The 17,577-nt window shown below is 48.0% G+C and overlaps 2 protein-coding genes across 2 annotated transcripts; one reads left to right on the forward strand and one right to left on the reverse strand.

The window, feature by feature from the left end:
- Nucleotides 1-3,239: 3,239 nt before the first annotated feature.
- TMEM97 (transmembrane protein 97) lies at nucleotides 3,240-11,555 on the forward strand. Its single transcript, XM_082861021.1, has 3 exons — nucleotides 3,240-3,423; nucleotides 8,693-8,837; nucleotides 9,765-11,555. The coding sequence occupies exons 1-3, from the start codon at nucleotides 3,295-3,297 to the stop codon at nucleotides 10,022-10,024; spliced, it is 534 nt and encodes a 177-aa protein (XP_082717147.1). The 5' UTR covers nucleotides 3,240-3,294; the 3' UTR covers nucleotides 10,025-11,555.
- On the reverse strand, nucleotides 11,511-17,550 carry IFT20 (intraflagellar transport 20). The gene is given in 7 exon segments (XM_082861022.1): nucleotides 11,511-11,653; nucleotides 12,112-12,215; nucleotides 12,811-12,896; nucleotides 14,060-14,188; nucleotides 14,348-14,378; nucleotides 14,381-14,588; nucleotides 17,396-17,550. Coding segments are annotated over 6 exon segments (480 nt in total). The 5' UTR covers nucleotides 14,429-14,588; nucleotides 17,396-17,550; the 3' UTR covers nucleotides 11,511-11,571.
- Between the last annotated feature and the right edge of the window lie 27 nt (nucleotides 17,551-17,577).

Consider the following 17,577-nt stretch of genomic DNA (forward strand, 5'->3'; position numbering starts at 1 on the left):
CGGGCTAGAATTGTTTCCACCACTGCGGAGTCCATTGTCGGCCTAGTGGTGTTCGTCTCATCACAATACAAATAATTTTCAAAAGGTGCTAAACATCACCTCTTCTCACTCATAAGGACAAGGAAGCTGCTCAGAACATTTTTTTTTTTTTTTTTTTGCTGTACGCGGGCCTCTCACTGTCGTGGCCTCTCCCGTTGCGGAGCACAGGCTCCGGACGCGCAGGCTCAGCGGCCATGGCTCACGGGCCCAGCCGCTCCGCGCAGCATGTGGGATCTTCCCGGACCGGGGCACGAACCCGTGTCCCCTGCATCGGCAGGTGGACTCTCAACCACTGCGCCACCAGGGAAGCCCAGAACATTTTTTTTTTAAGTCATTCTTCACTCAACACTTGCTTTTGGTGAGAATCTGCTGATTAACCTTGTCCTCCTCCCCAGGGCCATTTATCTTCTACTACTTATCTGACCTTGTCAAGCTTTGGTTCTCCCACTAAAGGAATTTCAAACATAAGACAGCAGCTGGACAGAGATTTTGTTGGATGGAGAGCCTTCCAGAAGTGCTTGGCCTTGAAAATCTTTATCTACAGATAACAAACTTGGCTGAGTGAGATGCTTTTGGAGGAAGTCACTTTAACAGCTGTACACTTAACCCCATTCCCTGGGCAAATCCCAGCCTAGGGGCCCCACGCTCCCTCCCCGTGGCAAGCAGTTACAGTCAGCATGGACTACAGCTTAAAAGGTGTCTGCCATGTCCTGAAAGCCGTTCTTGGGGGGGGGGGGGGAGAAGCACTCCAGCCTACCCCCTAGAGGCCCTGGGGATGCCAGAACTTTGTGTTCTCACAATGTTTATCCCTTGTTCACCATCCCAGAAGGAACCTCCACTGCCTCTCCTGCTGTGCTCTCCCTCCACCCTGCTCTTATTCTCCTCCCCAGTAAACACCCCTCTCCTCTCCAGAGCCTAAACCCCTCTACCATGGGGCTCACAAAGCCCTCCACACCCTCAGCCCTTACCTCCTGCAGTAGATGACACCTAGCTCCCCTGCCCCTAAGGGCTCGGCTTCCCCACGGCCCTCCCCAGCACTGGCTGCTCATTTTCTCACAGTCCGCTAGCTCAGGGTCAGGAGGTGGGGTCACCAGCCTCCCTGCTCCCCAAGGCCACATCCATTTCCCCTCCACTCTCCGAGGTTTAAGCCAGACCTCAACCCATGCCCACCTCCCTCCTGGTCACTCCCCTTACTTACCGAAGACTCTGGCAATGGGCTCACAGCCTTCTCTCCACCCGACTGCCACCACCATCCAAGGTGGCCTCTGTGGCCCATCCATCCCACACCCTGGGCTCTCTGTCCCTTGACTTCATCTCCAAATACCTTCCCCTCCACTCCATTTCAGCCACAGCTTCCCATGGGCAGAACGTCTGAGATCCGGAACCCACACACCTGTACCCGCATGTCATACTCTCCCAACCTTCCGGCCCATCCATCCAGTTACTCCCATCACATTAGCGCTCATTCCTCAGCAAGGCCTCAAATCCATTCATTTCTCCAATTTCTCCCAGTCTACCAGCCCCCTCTGGCCTTACGTCACTCACTCCCTACCCTGCTTGAACTGCGGGCTCCGTCTCTTCAGTTACTCTCTTGTTCAACTCCTCAGCATCACCACTGTCTTTCTAACCCCAACCCTGGACAAGTCGAACAGCCTTTTTCTGTGCAGATCTCATGATGGAGAAAAGCACACAGCCTAGGAGAGTGGGGCCTCCAGATCAATGGCCACACATCTCAGCTGGGTCCTCTACGCTGACCACAGTTCTCTGTCCTAGTGCCACGGGGCCCACCCTGGGGAGCACAGCACTCCTCTGACCGAAACCTGATCCATTCTCTCCAGCTCCTCGGCAGCCTTGAGCCACATTTCCTGCTCTCGTCCTCCTACATGGACGACCTTTCCCCGGACAGAGAAACTTCAAGCAGCATCTAAACAAATGAAAGTACTCCGGTCTCTCTCATCTGAAAAGTACATAAATAAGCCTCTCTTGAGCACATCCCCCTCCACCCACTGCCCCATCTCTCTTCCCCTTCATAATCAGATGTCTAGCTCCCTGCCTCGATTTCCCCATCTCCTCACTCCTTGCCCTGCTGTCATCAGGCTCCTGCCTCCACCAGCCACAGCTGCTCGCACAAGGTCACAGGTGTTGCTCTGACGCAGCTGACCCTCCCTCTTTGCCCATGCCTCTGAGACATCACACTCCTGCTGTCTACCTGTATCTCAGCCCCCTCGTCCCATGACCCCTAAGGTTGCAGGTCGCCTAAGATCTCTCACAGGCCTTCTGCTCTCAAAACTTCAACTCCCATCAAACGCTGATGCCTCACAAATCTACATCTTCAGACATGTTCGGCCAACTGCCTGCTAGACTTTTCCACTCAGATGCCGCAGAGGCTACCGCTCAGTGACAACATGGCCAGAACCAAATTACCTTCTCTTCAACTCACTTCTCCTCTACCTCACTCTTCTCAGTGAATGGCAGCCCCACCCATCCTGTCCCAGGGCAGACCCGCACCCAGCATATAACTAAAGATCAATATTTGCAGAATAAAAATGAACCACTGAGCCTCCCTCATTCTCCACAGCCAATCACCACGAATTATCAATTTTACCTCCTACTATATATCCCCGTGCTTCTTTCTTAATTGAGGCTGGCTGCCTCCTACACATCCTTCAGAAGGCTTCAGGGACCCTAACTCCGGAGGGACAGGGATCTTGCCCGCTGTTCCCACGGCCCGTGACTGCCGCCACGGCCCGGACCACCACGCACTGTCCGGCCGGCCCTGATGAGTGACACCCCACTGCACTGGGCGCTCCATCTCCGTAAGCGCCCACGGCCGGGCACACAGGAGCCTCCCAGCAAGCACTGAACGGATGGAGCGAAGGAACGTAAGAGTAATGAGCGAAAGGGCCACGGATGACACGCGATCGCGGAGAGAAGGCCGGAAGGCCCCGCGACAGGCAGGACCTCTGGCTGTGCAAGCCCCGCGCCCGGAGCGGCCCCACGCGGCAGCCGAGCAGCCCCGCCCCCAAGTCACGCGGTGCTCCCCACGGCCAATGGAAACGGTCCGCTGGTCTCCTCGGCAGACGCTCCCGGCCCGGGCGCGGCTTCTCAGCCAATGGGAGCGGCCTTCGTCGCCCTCGAGGCGGGGCGGGGCGGGGCGGGGCGGGGCGCGGGCTCCTGGGATGGCGCGATTGCGGGCCTGTTCTCACGTCGCGTTCCCTCCGGCGTAGTCTGGGCTCCTGCTCTGCCAAGCGACGGATGATGGGGCCTCTGGGCGCCCGGCGCGGCCTGGAGTGGCTGCTGGGCCTCTACTTCCTCTCCCACATCCCCATCACCCTGCTCGTGGACCTGCAGGCGGTGCTTCCGCGCGATCTCTACCCCGTGGAGGTGAGGGCGCCGTCTGTCCTAGCCGCCGGTCGCCGAGGTTGGCGCCCCTCGGCGTAGCGATTGCCCCGGCGTCCCCGTGATCTCCCCTCCTCCTGCCTGGCGCCCTGCCTCGCCCACTCAGGGTTCCCTCCTGCTTTCCTTGGGTCCCGCCGGCGCTCCGGCCCCTCCTTACCCTTCAACTCGACTTCTTCCTCGGGGTTTTCTTTGTCTCTCCCAGCCGCTTCCCCAAGGCTCCTGGAGCCAAACATCTTGCTCCTTTTAAAGACAGTTCTTCCCTGGGTTTAAGACTCACATACCCCAGCTCTGGTCAGTTGTAAGTATTTGAGGGAAGTAGCCTGGATGAACCAGTGTCTAAATTATGGACACATGTTGGATTTGTTTTCAAGTTGTGTTTCTTGGGAGAGCTTTAAAAATACCGACTAATCCCAAAGAAATAACGCAAGTAGTATTAGACCCCTCTAAGGGACATTCGCAGAGCGTCCTGATTTCAAGATTAGGATCCAGCAACTTCGAAAGCTCATAAGTAAACGACACCTTTTCAAATCGGCCTTTTTTATTGGGTTTGAGCAAGAATGAGCATCTGAGTAGAAACGGAGGCGAAAGCCCCATTTCCTGGTTGTTGGAGAGCATTCTTTACCCCAAACTTTAACTTTTGCTTTAAATGCTTTTTATTTATTGAGTTTTATTTTCATGTCTGGACCCTGTAACCTTCTATCACGGAATTCCAGTCCTCAGTTCTACACTTCTCCAATCTGTCTGCAGAACTAGAGGCAAGCCTGATGTGTCTACCTAAAGATTTGATTTACCTCTGTTTCTCCTTAAATGCTTTTTCTCTGCAGAGCAGGGGTTCTTAACCTGAGGTCCATGAACCCCTAAGAGGGCATGCAAAATTGTGTGTGCCTTGTTTTCCATAGCTTCCATCAACTTTTCCAGGGGTCTGACCCTCCCCAAAAGGTTAAGAGCCACTGCTCAACAATAAACCCCCACTCCGTAGTCTGGTTTGTTTCTAGCTCCAAGCATAAATGGGAAGACCTCTGACCTACCTTTTCCTGGGAAAAGTGTAGGTTGTGTGTGGCAAGAGCATTGTCTGGGGACTTGGTTCTTCCAAGAACTTCTTGAGTTCCTTGGGCAAGTCAGGGCTCTGTAGCTTCAACTGTCAAGTAGGAGAGAGATGAGTTAAATCACAAGCTCAAACATATACAAGATGTATTAGTTTCCTATTGCTTCTGTAACAAATTACAAAAATACAGTGATTTAAAACAACACGAATTTATTATCTTTCAGTTCTGGAGGTCAGAAGTTTGAAATGAGTCTTGTAGGTCTCGTTCCTTCTGAAGGTCCTAGTGGCGGATCTGTTCCTTGCCTCTTCCAGTTTCTGGTGGCTGTGGGTGTTCTTGGCTTGTGGCCACATCACATCAATCTCTGCTTCGGTCCATCACTTTGCTGCCTTTTCTTCTTTAGTCCAATCTCCCTCTGCCCAACTTTTATAAGGACACTTGTAATTACATTTAGGGCCCACCAGATAACCAGGATAGTCTTCCCATCTCCAAATCCTTAACTTAATCACATCTGCAAAGTCACTTTTGCCAAATAGGGTTACATTCATAGGTTCCAGGGATTAAGATGTGGATGTCTTTGGGAGCCATTATTCAGCCTACGACACAGGCCCAGGTGGTACATGATCCTTCTAAACAGGTCGCCACAGCTCCGCATTAGCCATTAGTTGCCTTGAAGAAAGGAGAGCCACGTCTGTGCCAAGTCTGTGTGGCCAACAGAACTCAAGCAGGCTACCTGTTCACAGTCTCTGATGTTATGAGTCCCTTTAATACTAGGCAGTCATAGGACTTCCCTGGTGGTCCAGTGGGTAAGTCTCTGCACTCCCAATTTGGGGGGCCCGGTTCAATCCCTGGTCAGGGAACTAGATCCCACACGCCTGCCACAACGAAAATCCCAAGTGCCGCAACTAAGACCCGGCACAGGCAAAATAAATACATACATACATAGCAGTTATGTTACTCCAGGTAGCCAACCGTTCCAGACTTAACAGCTGTTGGTTTTCCTATCTTTTGTGAATGTGCCATTCCCACAAGTTCTTGCTCTCCACTCACAAAATACAATTAAAATGTTTCCAAAATCATAAAGACCCCATTTAAACATATATTTGATTTGGTAGTTTTCTCAACTTTATTTTTTTAAGTTGACTTGTTGTAAAAGGTCAAGGGCCAACATAGGCAGGATCTGACCCAGAAACTCTGTAACTGTTTTTGTGTGTGTGTGTGTGTGTGTCTGTCTGTCTGTCTGTCTGTCTATGATACTGTTTAAAGACCTTAGTAACACGGGCCACCCAGCTTGGAAGGCCTGTGTCTCTATTCACACCTTGTTGCTTTGGGGTGGGCAATGATGGTTTTGTTGCTTCTGTATGGGGAAATAATAATAATAAAAGCCCTGAGTTATTTTCACATTCTCTTTGAAAAATGCCAAATTTTAACATCTGTTGTGTTTTTCCTCCCTAAATAGAAGGAATTTCTCCAGAACTAAAAAGCTTGTGGAGATCACATAATGGTTAGGCTAAAATTTGCAAATATCTTTCTTGGTTTGAAGCATATCAACACTTGGAAAAACTCTTACTGTGAAACAATAAGAATTTAGTTTGGATTAGAACATGGAGAGGATGGGAAGCATTTTGTAGTATCATCTGCAGCTGGGTAGCATTGCTTCTGTTAAAATACGGGAAAACAAGTGAGCATCTAGATGCTGAAAGTTTGTGCGCTCGTTCTAAGAGGAGTGCAAGCTGTTCAGTAGCAACTTCGGTCTAGAAATCCATGTGCGTAGGCCAGGTGAATATTTTAATGGATAACAATGATAAGTTGAGTCAAATGTGAGTCAGTTATACATAGAAACAGTTTTATTTTTGGGGGTCTTACCTAATAATTATTAATGACCAGTTTCATGCTGAGATTTTAATAGGATTAAATTATGTATAATTTAATCCAAATATGTATTACATTCAGTTAAGTAATCTTAACATTTACTGTGTGCTAGCCATTGTTCTAATGACTGTAAGTATTAACTCTTTTTATCTTACCAACAGCGAGGTAGGTACTATAACTGGGAAACAAGTTTAGTGAGATTAAGTGCTTTGCCCAGAGCCAGTACTCAGAGCCAGGCACTCAGCCCCTGGGTACCATGCTCATCACTCTGCTTGGGGGTTAAGGACATTGACCCTCCACAGTCGAAAATCCATGTACAGTTTATAGTCAGCCCTCCATACCCACGTTCCTATCTTCAAATTCAGCCAGCCACCGACTGACCGTGTAGTACTGTAGTATTTACTGTTGAAAAAAATCGGCATATATGCGGATCTGCACAGTTCAAACCCGTGTTGTTCAAGGGTCAACTGTGTTTTAAATTTTGCTGTTATCATCCTGCAGCTCTTAGAAATTACAGTGTTGTGCAAATCTGCCTGGATTTATGAAATAGGTGGATCTGAATGTATACGAATTAAATAGAAAGTGAAGTTCAAATGAACCAGAATGCCTTTTTTTAAAAAATAAATTTGTTTTTTGGCTGCATTGGGTCTTGGTTGCTGCGTGTGGGCTTTCTCTAGTTGCAGCAAGCGGGGGCTACTCTTCGTTGTGGTGCGCGGGCTTCTCATTGCAGTGGCTTCTCTTGTTGCACAGCACAGGCTCTAGGCGTGTGGGCTTCAGTTGTGGCACGCCGGCTCAGTAGTTGTGGCTCGCAGGCTCTAGAGTGCAGGCTCAGTAGTTGTGGTGCACGGGCTTAGCTGCTCCACGGCATGTGGGATCTTCCCGGACCAGAGATCAAACCCATGTCCCCTGCATTGGCAGGCAGATTCTTAACCACTGTGCCACCAGGGAAGCCCAAATGAACCAGAATGCCTTTTAAATTCTGCAATAATCTTTCAAAATACATCCTTCCAATTTTTTTTTTAAGTAAATCTAGAAAGCAAAGAAGGATCTTAAAAAATTTAGTCCAAGTTGCTTGTTTTACAGATGAGAAAATAGAGCCCAGGAGAGGTGCAGTGAATATTTATGAATATTTTCTACCACATTACCATCCTGAAAAGTGCTTAGAAGGAAGCTAAGGATATTGCTGTGAATTTAAATTTCAAGTCAAATACAAATTCAAGATCACTTGGTCAATAAATTGATTATCTAGCTAAGGCCTTTTTGTAATTAATATTATGCTAACAGAATGTTTGTTTCTGGATGTTTGCTTAAAGCTCACTTGCAGCACAGAGGCCTCTATTTCACAATAGTGAGCCTTTATCTTTAGATTAAAAATTAACAGGGAAAATATCTTTGGATTTTCCATTGTAAGCCAAATGCTCATCTTGGAAGCTGTCTCGATTTATCATAATATCAAGATGCCATCTCCAGGAGGTTAAATGTGAAATGTGACAGACCTTCAGTAGTCTATGTAGTGTGGAGAGCCCTAGGCTTTGGGCTCTTAAAAGAGCACAAAATGGGCAGCCTCAAACCCTCCTGCTTCCTTCCCCTGCCTGCAGCCTCGTCTACATGGATCTGCATCTTTTGATTTGACAGTGTCATCACGAAGGTGGGGCCCAAGCTAGAACTGAGACCAGTCACTCTCCAGAGTGAGGCAGAGTCTGTTCCTCTGCAAATATACTACTGATGTCCTAAAAGAGAAAAAAACTTTAGAATTAGGGGGGTAAAGAATGACAAGGAACTTGAGATTTGGGGATAAGTTAGATTGTCTAAAATTGCAACTTCACAGAGGTTAGATTTACCTCCCTTACACTTCCCCCCGCACCTCGCCCCCCAAAAAAAGACAAACTTATTTCTGTATTTGAGGCAATCTGGCCCTTGGAGCTTGCTGTGCAATTGCTATTTTGAAAGGACAAACGTCAGGGGTTTTCACATCATTTCTTTACAAAGAAGGCTATTGTTGGCAGATACTTCACGTTTGTGCGTTCAGCTGAGAGCCTACTAAGTGCCACATACTGTTGCTCCTGACAGTATCCACACCTGGACATGTGTTATCACAGACATGCTGGGTAGCACACGGGCTGGAAGAGCTGAGGAAAGCTGCTGGGAGAAGGTAACATTTGAGTTAGAGCTAGTGAGTTTTTATTAAATGACCATCTAGGCTGCACCACAAAAGCCAGCTGGGTGTGCCGTCTGCTGCCAAGGGAGCTGGGTAGTGAGAGGCTCTGCCAGCGGGTTGGACCTGCTGAAGCCTGTCCTGCCAGGTAGCTGTATTCATTGTGATCCTCATCTTTTCCCAGCTGAGAAACCTGCGGCAGTGGTATACTGAGGAGTTCAAAGACCCCCTGCTACAGAACCCCCCGGTGTGGTTTAAGTCCTTCCTGTTTTGCGAGCTTGTGTTTCAGCTGCCTTTTTTTCCTGTCGCAACATATGCCTTCTTCAAAGGTTAGTAAATGGGGAAATCCCATTTTTGCTCTGAAACCAGGTGCCAGAAATCTTTTGGGAAAGTTTTACCAAGGGAGAGGGGAGTGGTCCCTGGAGGCTGTATGAGGGTGATATAGGATTGGTGGGAACGGCCAGGATAGATCTTGTATAGGGACATTAATGTGGCTCAGGCTAGTGTCTGTGGTCAGCTGGGCTGCAGGACTGCCTCAGTCAACTGGAAATCTCTCACACACATGAAACCTGAGGCTACTTTCAAGTTTGAACTTGTTCCTTTTTATTGTCCCTCCCCCCCACCTCACCCCCCCAACAGAATTTCTTTCTTGTTGGTGCGTTTACTTTTCTGCTTTGGGTGGTATCATACTGGCTTTTAAGCAGTAGCATCAAGCTAATCTCTAAATGGCTTAACTTCTCATTTAAAAATTATTCTTACAGTGTCCCCATGACGAATGCCTTTAAAAAGAAGGTGGCCATACCAGTGCTCATGGTAACTAAGCTTGTACAGCTTCTCTCCCACTGGAACCCCCAAGCCATCTCTTAGCAGAATCTCTTGATCCCTCTCACCTATATATAATTACTTAGCAAAGAGATGTTGCTGACAGGGCTGCCCCCGCCTCCTCCCCTTCCCCCAATTGCATTTTAGACCAACCTGGTTTAACTAGTAATGGCGATTTAACTGCCCTAGAGTTTTTCTGAATTAATTCTGACACCACCCAGTGTTCTTTGGCAGTCAGTGGCTAGGGCTCCGGCTGTCACGTAAGTCTGCACCTTGGGCATTATTATATCACATCCAGTTTCCACTTGGTGGAAAAGGAGCTAGAATGATTCAGCTGAAGGGAGCAGGCAGAGACAGGGTGGAGGATGCTGTGGACATACCTGGAGCCATGAGCAGATCTAACCCTTATCTCTTTCTCTCCTCGATGACCTCAGGAGGCTGCAGGTGGATCCGCACCCCTGCAATCATCTACTCGGTTCAAACAATGACAACTCTGATTCCAATCCTCTCCACATTTCTACTCGAGGATTTCTCCAAAGCCAGTTGTTTCAGAGGACAAGGACCTAAGACTTTCCACGAACGACTATTCCTTATATCTGTCTACATGCCCTACTTTCTCATCCCTCTTATACTTCTGCTTTTCATGTTGCACAACCCCTACTACAAGTCTGAGGAGAAAAGAAAGAAAAAATGAGGAAAAATCACCCCGGGTCCAGGGGAGAGGTGACCACGGGGCAGTTTCCTGTTGGACCCAGTACCAGGAAAATGCTCAGAACCCATGTTTTCAGTAGTATTTGAAACACACCAGCAGCAACACACAAGGCCAAGGCACTGGCAGGAGGCACATCAAACCCTCGTCTTCCAAGGGCACTGGCATAAACAGACCGATCACCTGAGGATGAGCAGAGGGGTGAGGGCTAGGTTATAGGGAAGTGGTGCCAAAGGCCTCACTGTGTGCCCAAGTGCCATTGTAGGATTACTAAAGGCAGGACCAGACCAGACACCAGATAAACCTCCAAGCAACACGGCCTACTTGGCATGTTCATGAGTCATTTGATCCACAGTATACCTGTGACTAACCCTTTGACTCATGACTCTACAGCGTGTCACTGGGGTGTCTCAGGCCATTTTTAAGCTTGAAGCTGTGCCTCTGTGATGTTCATTAAAAACTGTTTTCTTGTCCCCACACCCAGGTGGGGGTGAGCTATTCTGTAAGAGGGTTAAACTTAGTTTTCCTTAAACGTTCAACCTTGGCATGACCTTCAGTCAGAAATGGGTCAAATTGGAAGGTGTACTGTTCCTGTCCTAAACAGGTTGTCCCAGGAGAAGAGATTCTTTAAAGTCTCCTTGTTTATGCTCTTCCCAAGCCTCAGTCTTCTGTTACTTTTTACAGACCACCTAACAAGTTCCTTTCACATCTGGTGTCTCAAACCTGCGCTGGAGGTGTCCCTCCTACCAGATAACTTCGTCCTACCGAATAGTTTAATAATTCCTTCCTGTCTCATTCCCAGTCAAAGGCAACGGGTGGCGGGGAGCTGTGCATGACAGGTCCAGTGTGTGCATATAGGGTCTCTTCACGTTAGTACTTGGTATTCTGCTGGCTTTCTCTAAATTCATACTCGAGGCCAACTCAAAAAAAAAAAACAAAAAAGCTTGTGAACACACATGGAAAATGGTAGATGCTGGTTCTGGTTAGTTCCCCCTTTTTGCCTGTTTTGCTTACAAGCCCTAATGGTCTGATTGTTGGGAGTATCATCTGACTCCTGTGTCTGGTCAAAATAAAGGTAGCTGCTGACCACTGCCTGGTTTGTTTTGTGGACCCGGGGCTAGAGAGCCCAGGGTTCTCTTACAAAGGGTTAAATGTACATTTCAAGGGCACCAGGAAAAGAGGTAGATTGAGCCATTTGAAAATAATAATTTATTGCTTTTCCTTCCAAAGCTTTGTGAATTTACAAAAAAAGTTTATAGGCCGCTCAGTTCAGACTGAGAATGCAAGAGGTGAGAACCTGGACCACAATGGCCACTGGGTGTTCGCCTGCAGATAGGCACTAACGTCTGAAACAAGCTCCCCCAGATTTGTTTTATTGCCTTCAGAGACGCTGCATTCCTCACACACCATCTCACACAACACACTTGGGTCATTGGTCAAGTCACTGGATTGGTACAGAGGTTTTTTTGTTTTGGGGGTTGTGGGGTTTTTTTCTTTTTTTTGCCCTCCTGCTAGAAAATGAAATTTTCAGTTCATTTCTGAAAAATAAATTGGTCAATAAATTCATTTTGTTCTGCTTCTACTTTACACAGAGCTTCGTATTCAACCCGATACCTGAAAAACAAAATTGTTAGAAGTCCTCAAAATGGATGAAATAAACCATGGACTTAATTCTTCTAGAGAAGAATGTTAAGTGATTTAGATGATTCCAAGAAACGGTGTAAGTTCAAAATGAAGTTAGTGAAGGCAAGAAAGAAAAAATAAGAGGCAAAGCCCTACCTAGGGCCACCCATGAGAAGTCTCCAGCCCTGCAAGTCTTCCTTTCAGAGAGCCAGCCAACTCTGGACACTCACTACCTGAGTGTTCGTGCTCTCAAACTACTAGAGGCTGTCTGATAGTGACTTTTTTTTCCCATGAAATGTAATTTTATTTTTATTTTAATCAGGATAACAAGTTAAGACACTATTCCTGGGAGAACGATGATGAAGAATAAGGACAAGAGGTGACCATTCGAAAAGGAAAAATAGAACTGCAGTTCAGTAAAGAACTTGCTTTATGTCAGAACTTCTTACCTTTCAAGCTGCATTTTCTTTTCAGCTATTAGTGCCTGGAGTTGCTGCTGTTGGGCTTCTCTCTGTTTTGCTATAGATCTGAGCAAGTTCCGAGCACCAATGGCCTAGAAAAACACGATACTGCCAAAGAAAGCCATGGCTTCGTTAAAGTCCTCAAGTGGGGAAGGGACGCTGCCTGGGGCCGGTGGAGGGTGGGGTGCAGCGTGGGGCAAGTTGAGCCTCAGAGCTTTAGGAGTCAGTCAGAAAGAGGCTTAATTAACCTCACGATCCCAAAGTGCCTGGTGAGAACGGAACTGCAGCTCTGACGCAGAGCTGGGAGTGTCCCCAGAGCCTGGCACACGGTGGCCCATTTGGTGTGCCATTTGTGTCCTTTGCCAAGTCATCTACACTCTGCACGCCTTTCTTCATTTATAAAATGAGGGTAAACACCTATCTCAGTGATGACGTGAAGATTAAAGGAAACAATGACTGAAAGTACACTGGCATATAAGAGTTCAATAGTAGGTTAACTGGACCAGGAATTATTTCAGGTGTACAACATAATCATTCAATATTTGCATGGGTATTCTTATTTAAAATCTTGTTCTAATTAAAGAATCCCCGCCCACCTTCCCCTACCCCCAAATAAGTCAAGAGGGCAGAAGGATGAGAGGCTAGTGAACCAGGCCAAGATTTAGACAAAACTCATGCTGATCTTACCTTCATCTTCTCATTTTCTGCTTCTTTTGCAAGTTGGTCAACAAGCTCAATTAAACCACCAACTATTTTCTGAAACTGGCCAATTTCTTTTGGGGAAAGAACAAAACAAAATTTTATTTTCTCAGCATCACCACTCTCCCTCAGCATTCCCTTGCAGCAAGAGGGCAGGGCTAACTGCGCCTTCTAATTTGTGTCAGAAAACATTTGGTGTCTGACACCCTTGGTCTGAACCTAGAGAAGGGTGGCCAGGTGCCCAGAGCTGGACTGGGGCGTATTTGGATCTTGAGGCACAAAGGGCTGTGTTCATGAAAGAACCGCCTCAGGACGTGAACACTGCCTCTAGACAAGCCTCAGATAAGACACTAGATTTCAGTTAATGGTGGGGTAGGGGCTTTCCACCTATGACCTGAGCTAATAAAAAGCTCAGAGCATTTAAGGATTTAATCTCACATTTGCTTTTTTCAATGTCCTTGGGTGTAGTGGAACCCCATGTTACTGAGGAGTAAACTAAGACCCAGAGGGTAGGATGACATGCACACAGCAATCAGAAGACTGGTGAGAGAACCCACGCTACCTTTCACCAGTCAAGCTCTCTCCACAGCCTACAGATGTCCAAAAGCTCAGAAATCCCTGCTCTAGCTAGATCTGCTCTGTATTCACTGCTACTGGGTTTGCTTGGCTGCTGGGACAGGAGGCATCCCGGGTATCTCTAGCTAAAAAAAATGAGTCTTTTGAACTGCCTCTAGAAATTTTCACTCCAAATAATGGCAAGTCAGGGACTTCCCTGGCAGTCCAGTGGTTAGGACTCTGCACTTCCACTGCAGGGGGCACGGGTTTGATCCCTGGTCAGGGAACTATTTATTTACTTATGGCCATGCCCTGAGGCATGGCAATCAATCAATCCATCAATAAAGGCAAGCCGGGCACTGAGAACACTATTTCTCCCAAGAAATCAAATCATAACTCCACTTCCCACCCCCAAGCCATAGTTCTGAAGTTTAAGGTTCCTGAGATGGCATATCTAAACAAATACCCTCCTCTCTCCATTGCAGTGTTTGTTTTGATTGGTGCTCTGGGACTACACAAGAAGGCAGGTAGACAAGGTGGGTGGCACACGGGAATTCATGAAGGCCAGGCTCAACCTTCTGGGAGCCAGCAGCTCCACTGTGGCAGGGCCAAAAGCTGCAGTCCGGGGGTGGGGGCGGGGCACAAAGCTGAGTGGCACCATGTCTCCCCAGATGACACTCACTGTCCACAAAGTCCTTGCACTCTTCCTTTAGCTCTATGGTCTGCTGGGTGACCTCTGGGTCCAACACCCGCAGCTTGTTCAGCTCATCAAAGTGCAGCCCTGCTTCACCCAGGATGTCCTTGGCCATGGCTGTAAAGAAACCAGCCCCAATCCCCGATCACTTCCCAGCCACTCAAGGAAATGCCTCCTTCCAGCCCAGCCCCACTCCCGGCCCCGGACACCAATGCCAAAAACCCAGATGTTCCAAAGGCTCCCCCTTCCCTCTGCCTCTGCTTCTCTGAGCCTCACCTGTTTCCTTTCCAGCTTCCCTAGAGAAGAGCAGTCCTGCTCTGAAGGGGTAACAGTGTCAGCCAGGAAGAGGTGTGTCATAGGAGCAAGGGTCAGGAAAGAATAAAGTCCAGTTGCTTGTCACAGGCATCGTTCATTCAACACACATTTCTTGAGGGCCTACTACATGCCAACACTGCTAGATGCTGGGGGTAAAGATGAGTACAACACGGTGCGCGCCCTGGAGGAGCGCAGAGTTTAGCTGGAGGAAGACAGACATGCACACTGAAAAATAATACTGTGTTAAGTGCTTTTACAGAAATATCACTAAAGCGTGGAGGAGAATAGAACAGTTAACTTGGGGTGAGGAAGTGACATGTGAACTAAGTTGCGAGCCATAAGCATATTTATTTAACCACAGCTATGTACCCAAAAAGAAATAAAAGAGCTTTTCAAATATAGTACAGGAACAACATAAAAGACAAGTAAAAGAAAATCTAAGTGAATTAAAAATTAAGGTTAAAAAAATAAGAAGCCAGGTGTAGGAATATTACCCAAAATGTACGCCACAGGCACAGCTGCCTGAACTGGGACTGAAAGGGGTCAGTCTCTTTCTAGCAGAAAACACAAAAAGAAGTGAAATATCATCAAGAACATACCGATAAGGGCCAAGGAAAGGCATTCCAAGCAGAGAAAACAGCCTGGACAAGAGCATGAAGCCACTGGAAGGGCCTATCCTGCCTAGAAGATGAAAAGACAGAGGATGGAGCCGGAAAGGTCGGATGGAGCCAGATCAGAAACACCCTGTGTGCTAAGCTAAGGAGTTTGGCTTTTTTTTTTTTTTTTCCGTAGACAAGAGAACCAGCAGAGATAACTTCTCCCTTCCCAGGCCACCTTGCATTCCTGGTCCAAAGGATGCCTCAACTCTGGGAAGGAAACACTGAAAACTCACCCTCGTTCTGGCTTAAACACACACACAAAATAAAATAAAATAAAAATAAGAGAGCACATACCCTGTCTAAAAAGGGAGGCAATGCTACTGAGGTCTAGCCATTGGCTGCTATACCAATTCCCACACCCCAGGTGTTCCGAAGGCTACCACAACCTGGCCCTGCGCCAGCCCTTCCCTCCCACCTCCCCCAGCCTCACCTGTTTCCCTTCCAGCTTCCTTAGAGAAGTTCTGTTCTGAATGGGGCGATTCTGCGAGTGACCTCCCGGGGTAGGTGTGCCATAGGAAGAGCAATGGTTAAAAAGACTTAAGCTCCATTCTTGCAAGAACTGATTTTCAAGAGGACCAGAAATCCAGATTAATATATGAAATCTGATTTTTAAAGGAGAGTATCTAATTCAAAACTTTTAAGCAAGGAAAAAAAAAAAAAACATCCAACACTGTGTGGGCCAACTAATGTATGTTTGGCTGTGTATGACCGTGGTCCAGAGCCTTTGGCCTCACTGGAGCCCATTCAAGTAAGCTGGCTAGCATCTTCATTTTGAAACATTTTAATCATCCAGAGCTCCCTTATAATTGGGCTTTTAAAAAAGATCTGTCTTCCTATTTCTTCTATTTACACATATAGTCTAAGCATTTAACACCTACCAGCTGATTAATTAGAACAACTGCTTCAAGTAACCTGAGGGCACAAAGATCTGCTTCAACTTCCACTCTCTTCCCTGAGAGCTTGCATTTATTCACAAACATCTACTGAGTCCCTGCTCTGGGGATAGAGAAGTGAAGACAATGCTTTAATGCTTTAGCCTCTGACCTCTGGACAGACAGTAAAAAGATAATCATGAATTGTGATAACAGTATGAAGAAAAGCACATGGTGCTACGTGAAGCCGAAGCAAGAGGACATAATTCATATGTAAACAAAATTACAAAAAACATTTGTAAACAAAAGTCTTCTGAAAAAGTGACACTCTGAGACCTAAAGGGTGTCCAGAAGTTTTTCAAGTTAAAGGGGGAGGAGGTATTCCAGGCAGAAGGAAAAGCATGTGTGAAGATGCTGAGGCTGTGAGAAATTTGATGTGTTCCAAGAGCCAAAAGGCTAGCGTGGTAGAAACACTGAGCAAGGGGAAGAGAGAAACGGGATGAGACGAGGTGGGGAGGCTAGGGCTGGATGGCGGAGGGCTCTGAAAGCTGCAGCAATGAGCCTGGATTTTCTCATAAGGGTAATTAATGGGCAGCCAGCAGAGTCATAGTCAGATATGCCTTTTGGAGAGATCACTCTAACCCAGGATGGAGAATGGGTTGGAGGGAATAAGAGGATGGAGCTACAACTATCTTGTTCATCACTGTTACCCGAGCATTTGGCATGGTGCCTGCACAGAACTGGCACTCAGCAAATGTCTGTGGCATGAATGGCTGTGACAACAAACAGAGCAAGCTATTTCAGTAACCAAGGCTTGGAGCTGAAGAAAAGTGTTCCGATTTGAGATGTTTTGTAAGTCGAGTTGATAGGACTTAGTAAAGGATGATTGAATGCAGGGGTTTGAGGAGGAGTGAAGGAGAGTCAGGCAAGATTCCCGTGTATCTGGCCGGAGCCAGCTGCACGGTTGGAAGGCACATAGTTGAATGAGATGGGTCAGACCGAAGAGCAAGTGTAGGCAGAGGGTTCACAGCCGACTACGGCATTCTCTCCCAGCTACCACCACACGAGCACCTGAGGAGCACCGGGCACAAAAGCCGGACTAAGCTCCCTGAAGATCAGGGTGGTAACGCGCTCTCCACCCCCCGGGCCCCCGGGCTCTTCCGGACCCACGCTGGGCGCTACGAGCAGGCTCCATCCGTGGGGTGTGGGGAAAATTAGGAAGACCTGGGTGATGGAGCGGGCTGTCTTCACTACGTAAACTCCTTGAACTTATCTGAGCCTCAGTTTCCTCCTAAAATGGTTGCGAGCATCAGCGCGTAAAGCTCCAGGCCCTAGCCGGGGGTAAAACCGCTCCCAGAGCCGGGCGGAATTCCCACGTTTCTTTCACCCTGGGAAGGCTTTTCCTCGGGCCGCGGGCCTGTCAGGCTCATCTCGCCCCGGGCCCGCCCACGTCCCCCGACCCGAAGTTCATGGCTTACCTGTTTACCCCGGCGGCGGCGGCTGCGACCCAGGCTGACGTCGGCAGGCAGCTTCTCTCTCCGGTCAGTGGCAGCCGGCGCCCTGCTCGCCAGCCTCAGCAGCGGCCACGGCTACAGGACCTGTTTACGCCTAACATCACTTCCCGACATCGTAAGCCCGTACACCCGCAGAGCCTGCTGGG

Source organism: Leucopleurus acutus, assembly GCF_964270905.1.
Source record: "Leucopleurus acutus genome assembly, chromosome: 19".
Taxonomy (NCBI): Eukaryota; Metazoa; Chordata; class Mammalia; order Artiodactyla; family Delphinidae; genus Leucopleurus; species Leucopleurus acutus.

Coding starts and splice junctions, on each gene's coding strand:
- TMEM97 (XM_082861021.1), top strand. CDS start 3,295: ATGATGGGGCCTCTGGGCGCCCGGCGCGGCCTGGAGTGGCTGCTGGGC. Junction 3,424..8,692: donor GCGATCTCTACCCCGTGGAG/GTGAGGGCGCCG, acceptor ATCTTTTCCCAG/CTGAGAAACCTGCGGCAGTG. Junction 8,838..9,764: donor AACATATGCCTTCTTCAAAG/GTTAGTAAATGG, acceptor CGATGACCTCAG/GAGGCTGCAGGTGGATCCGC.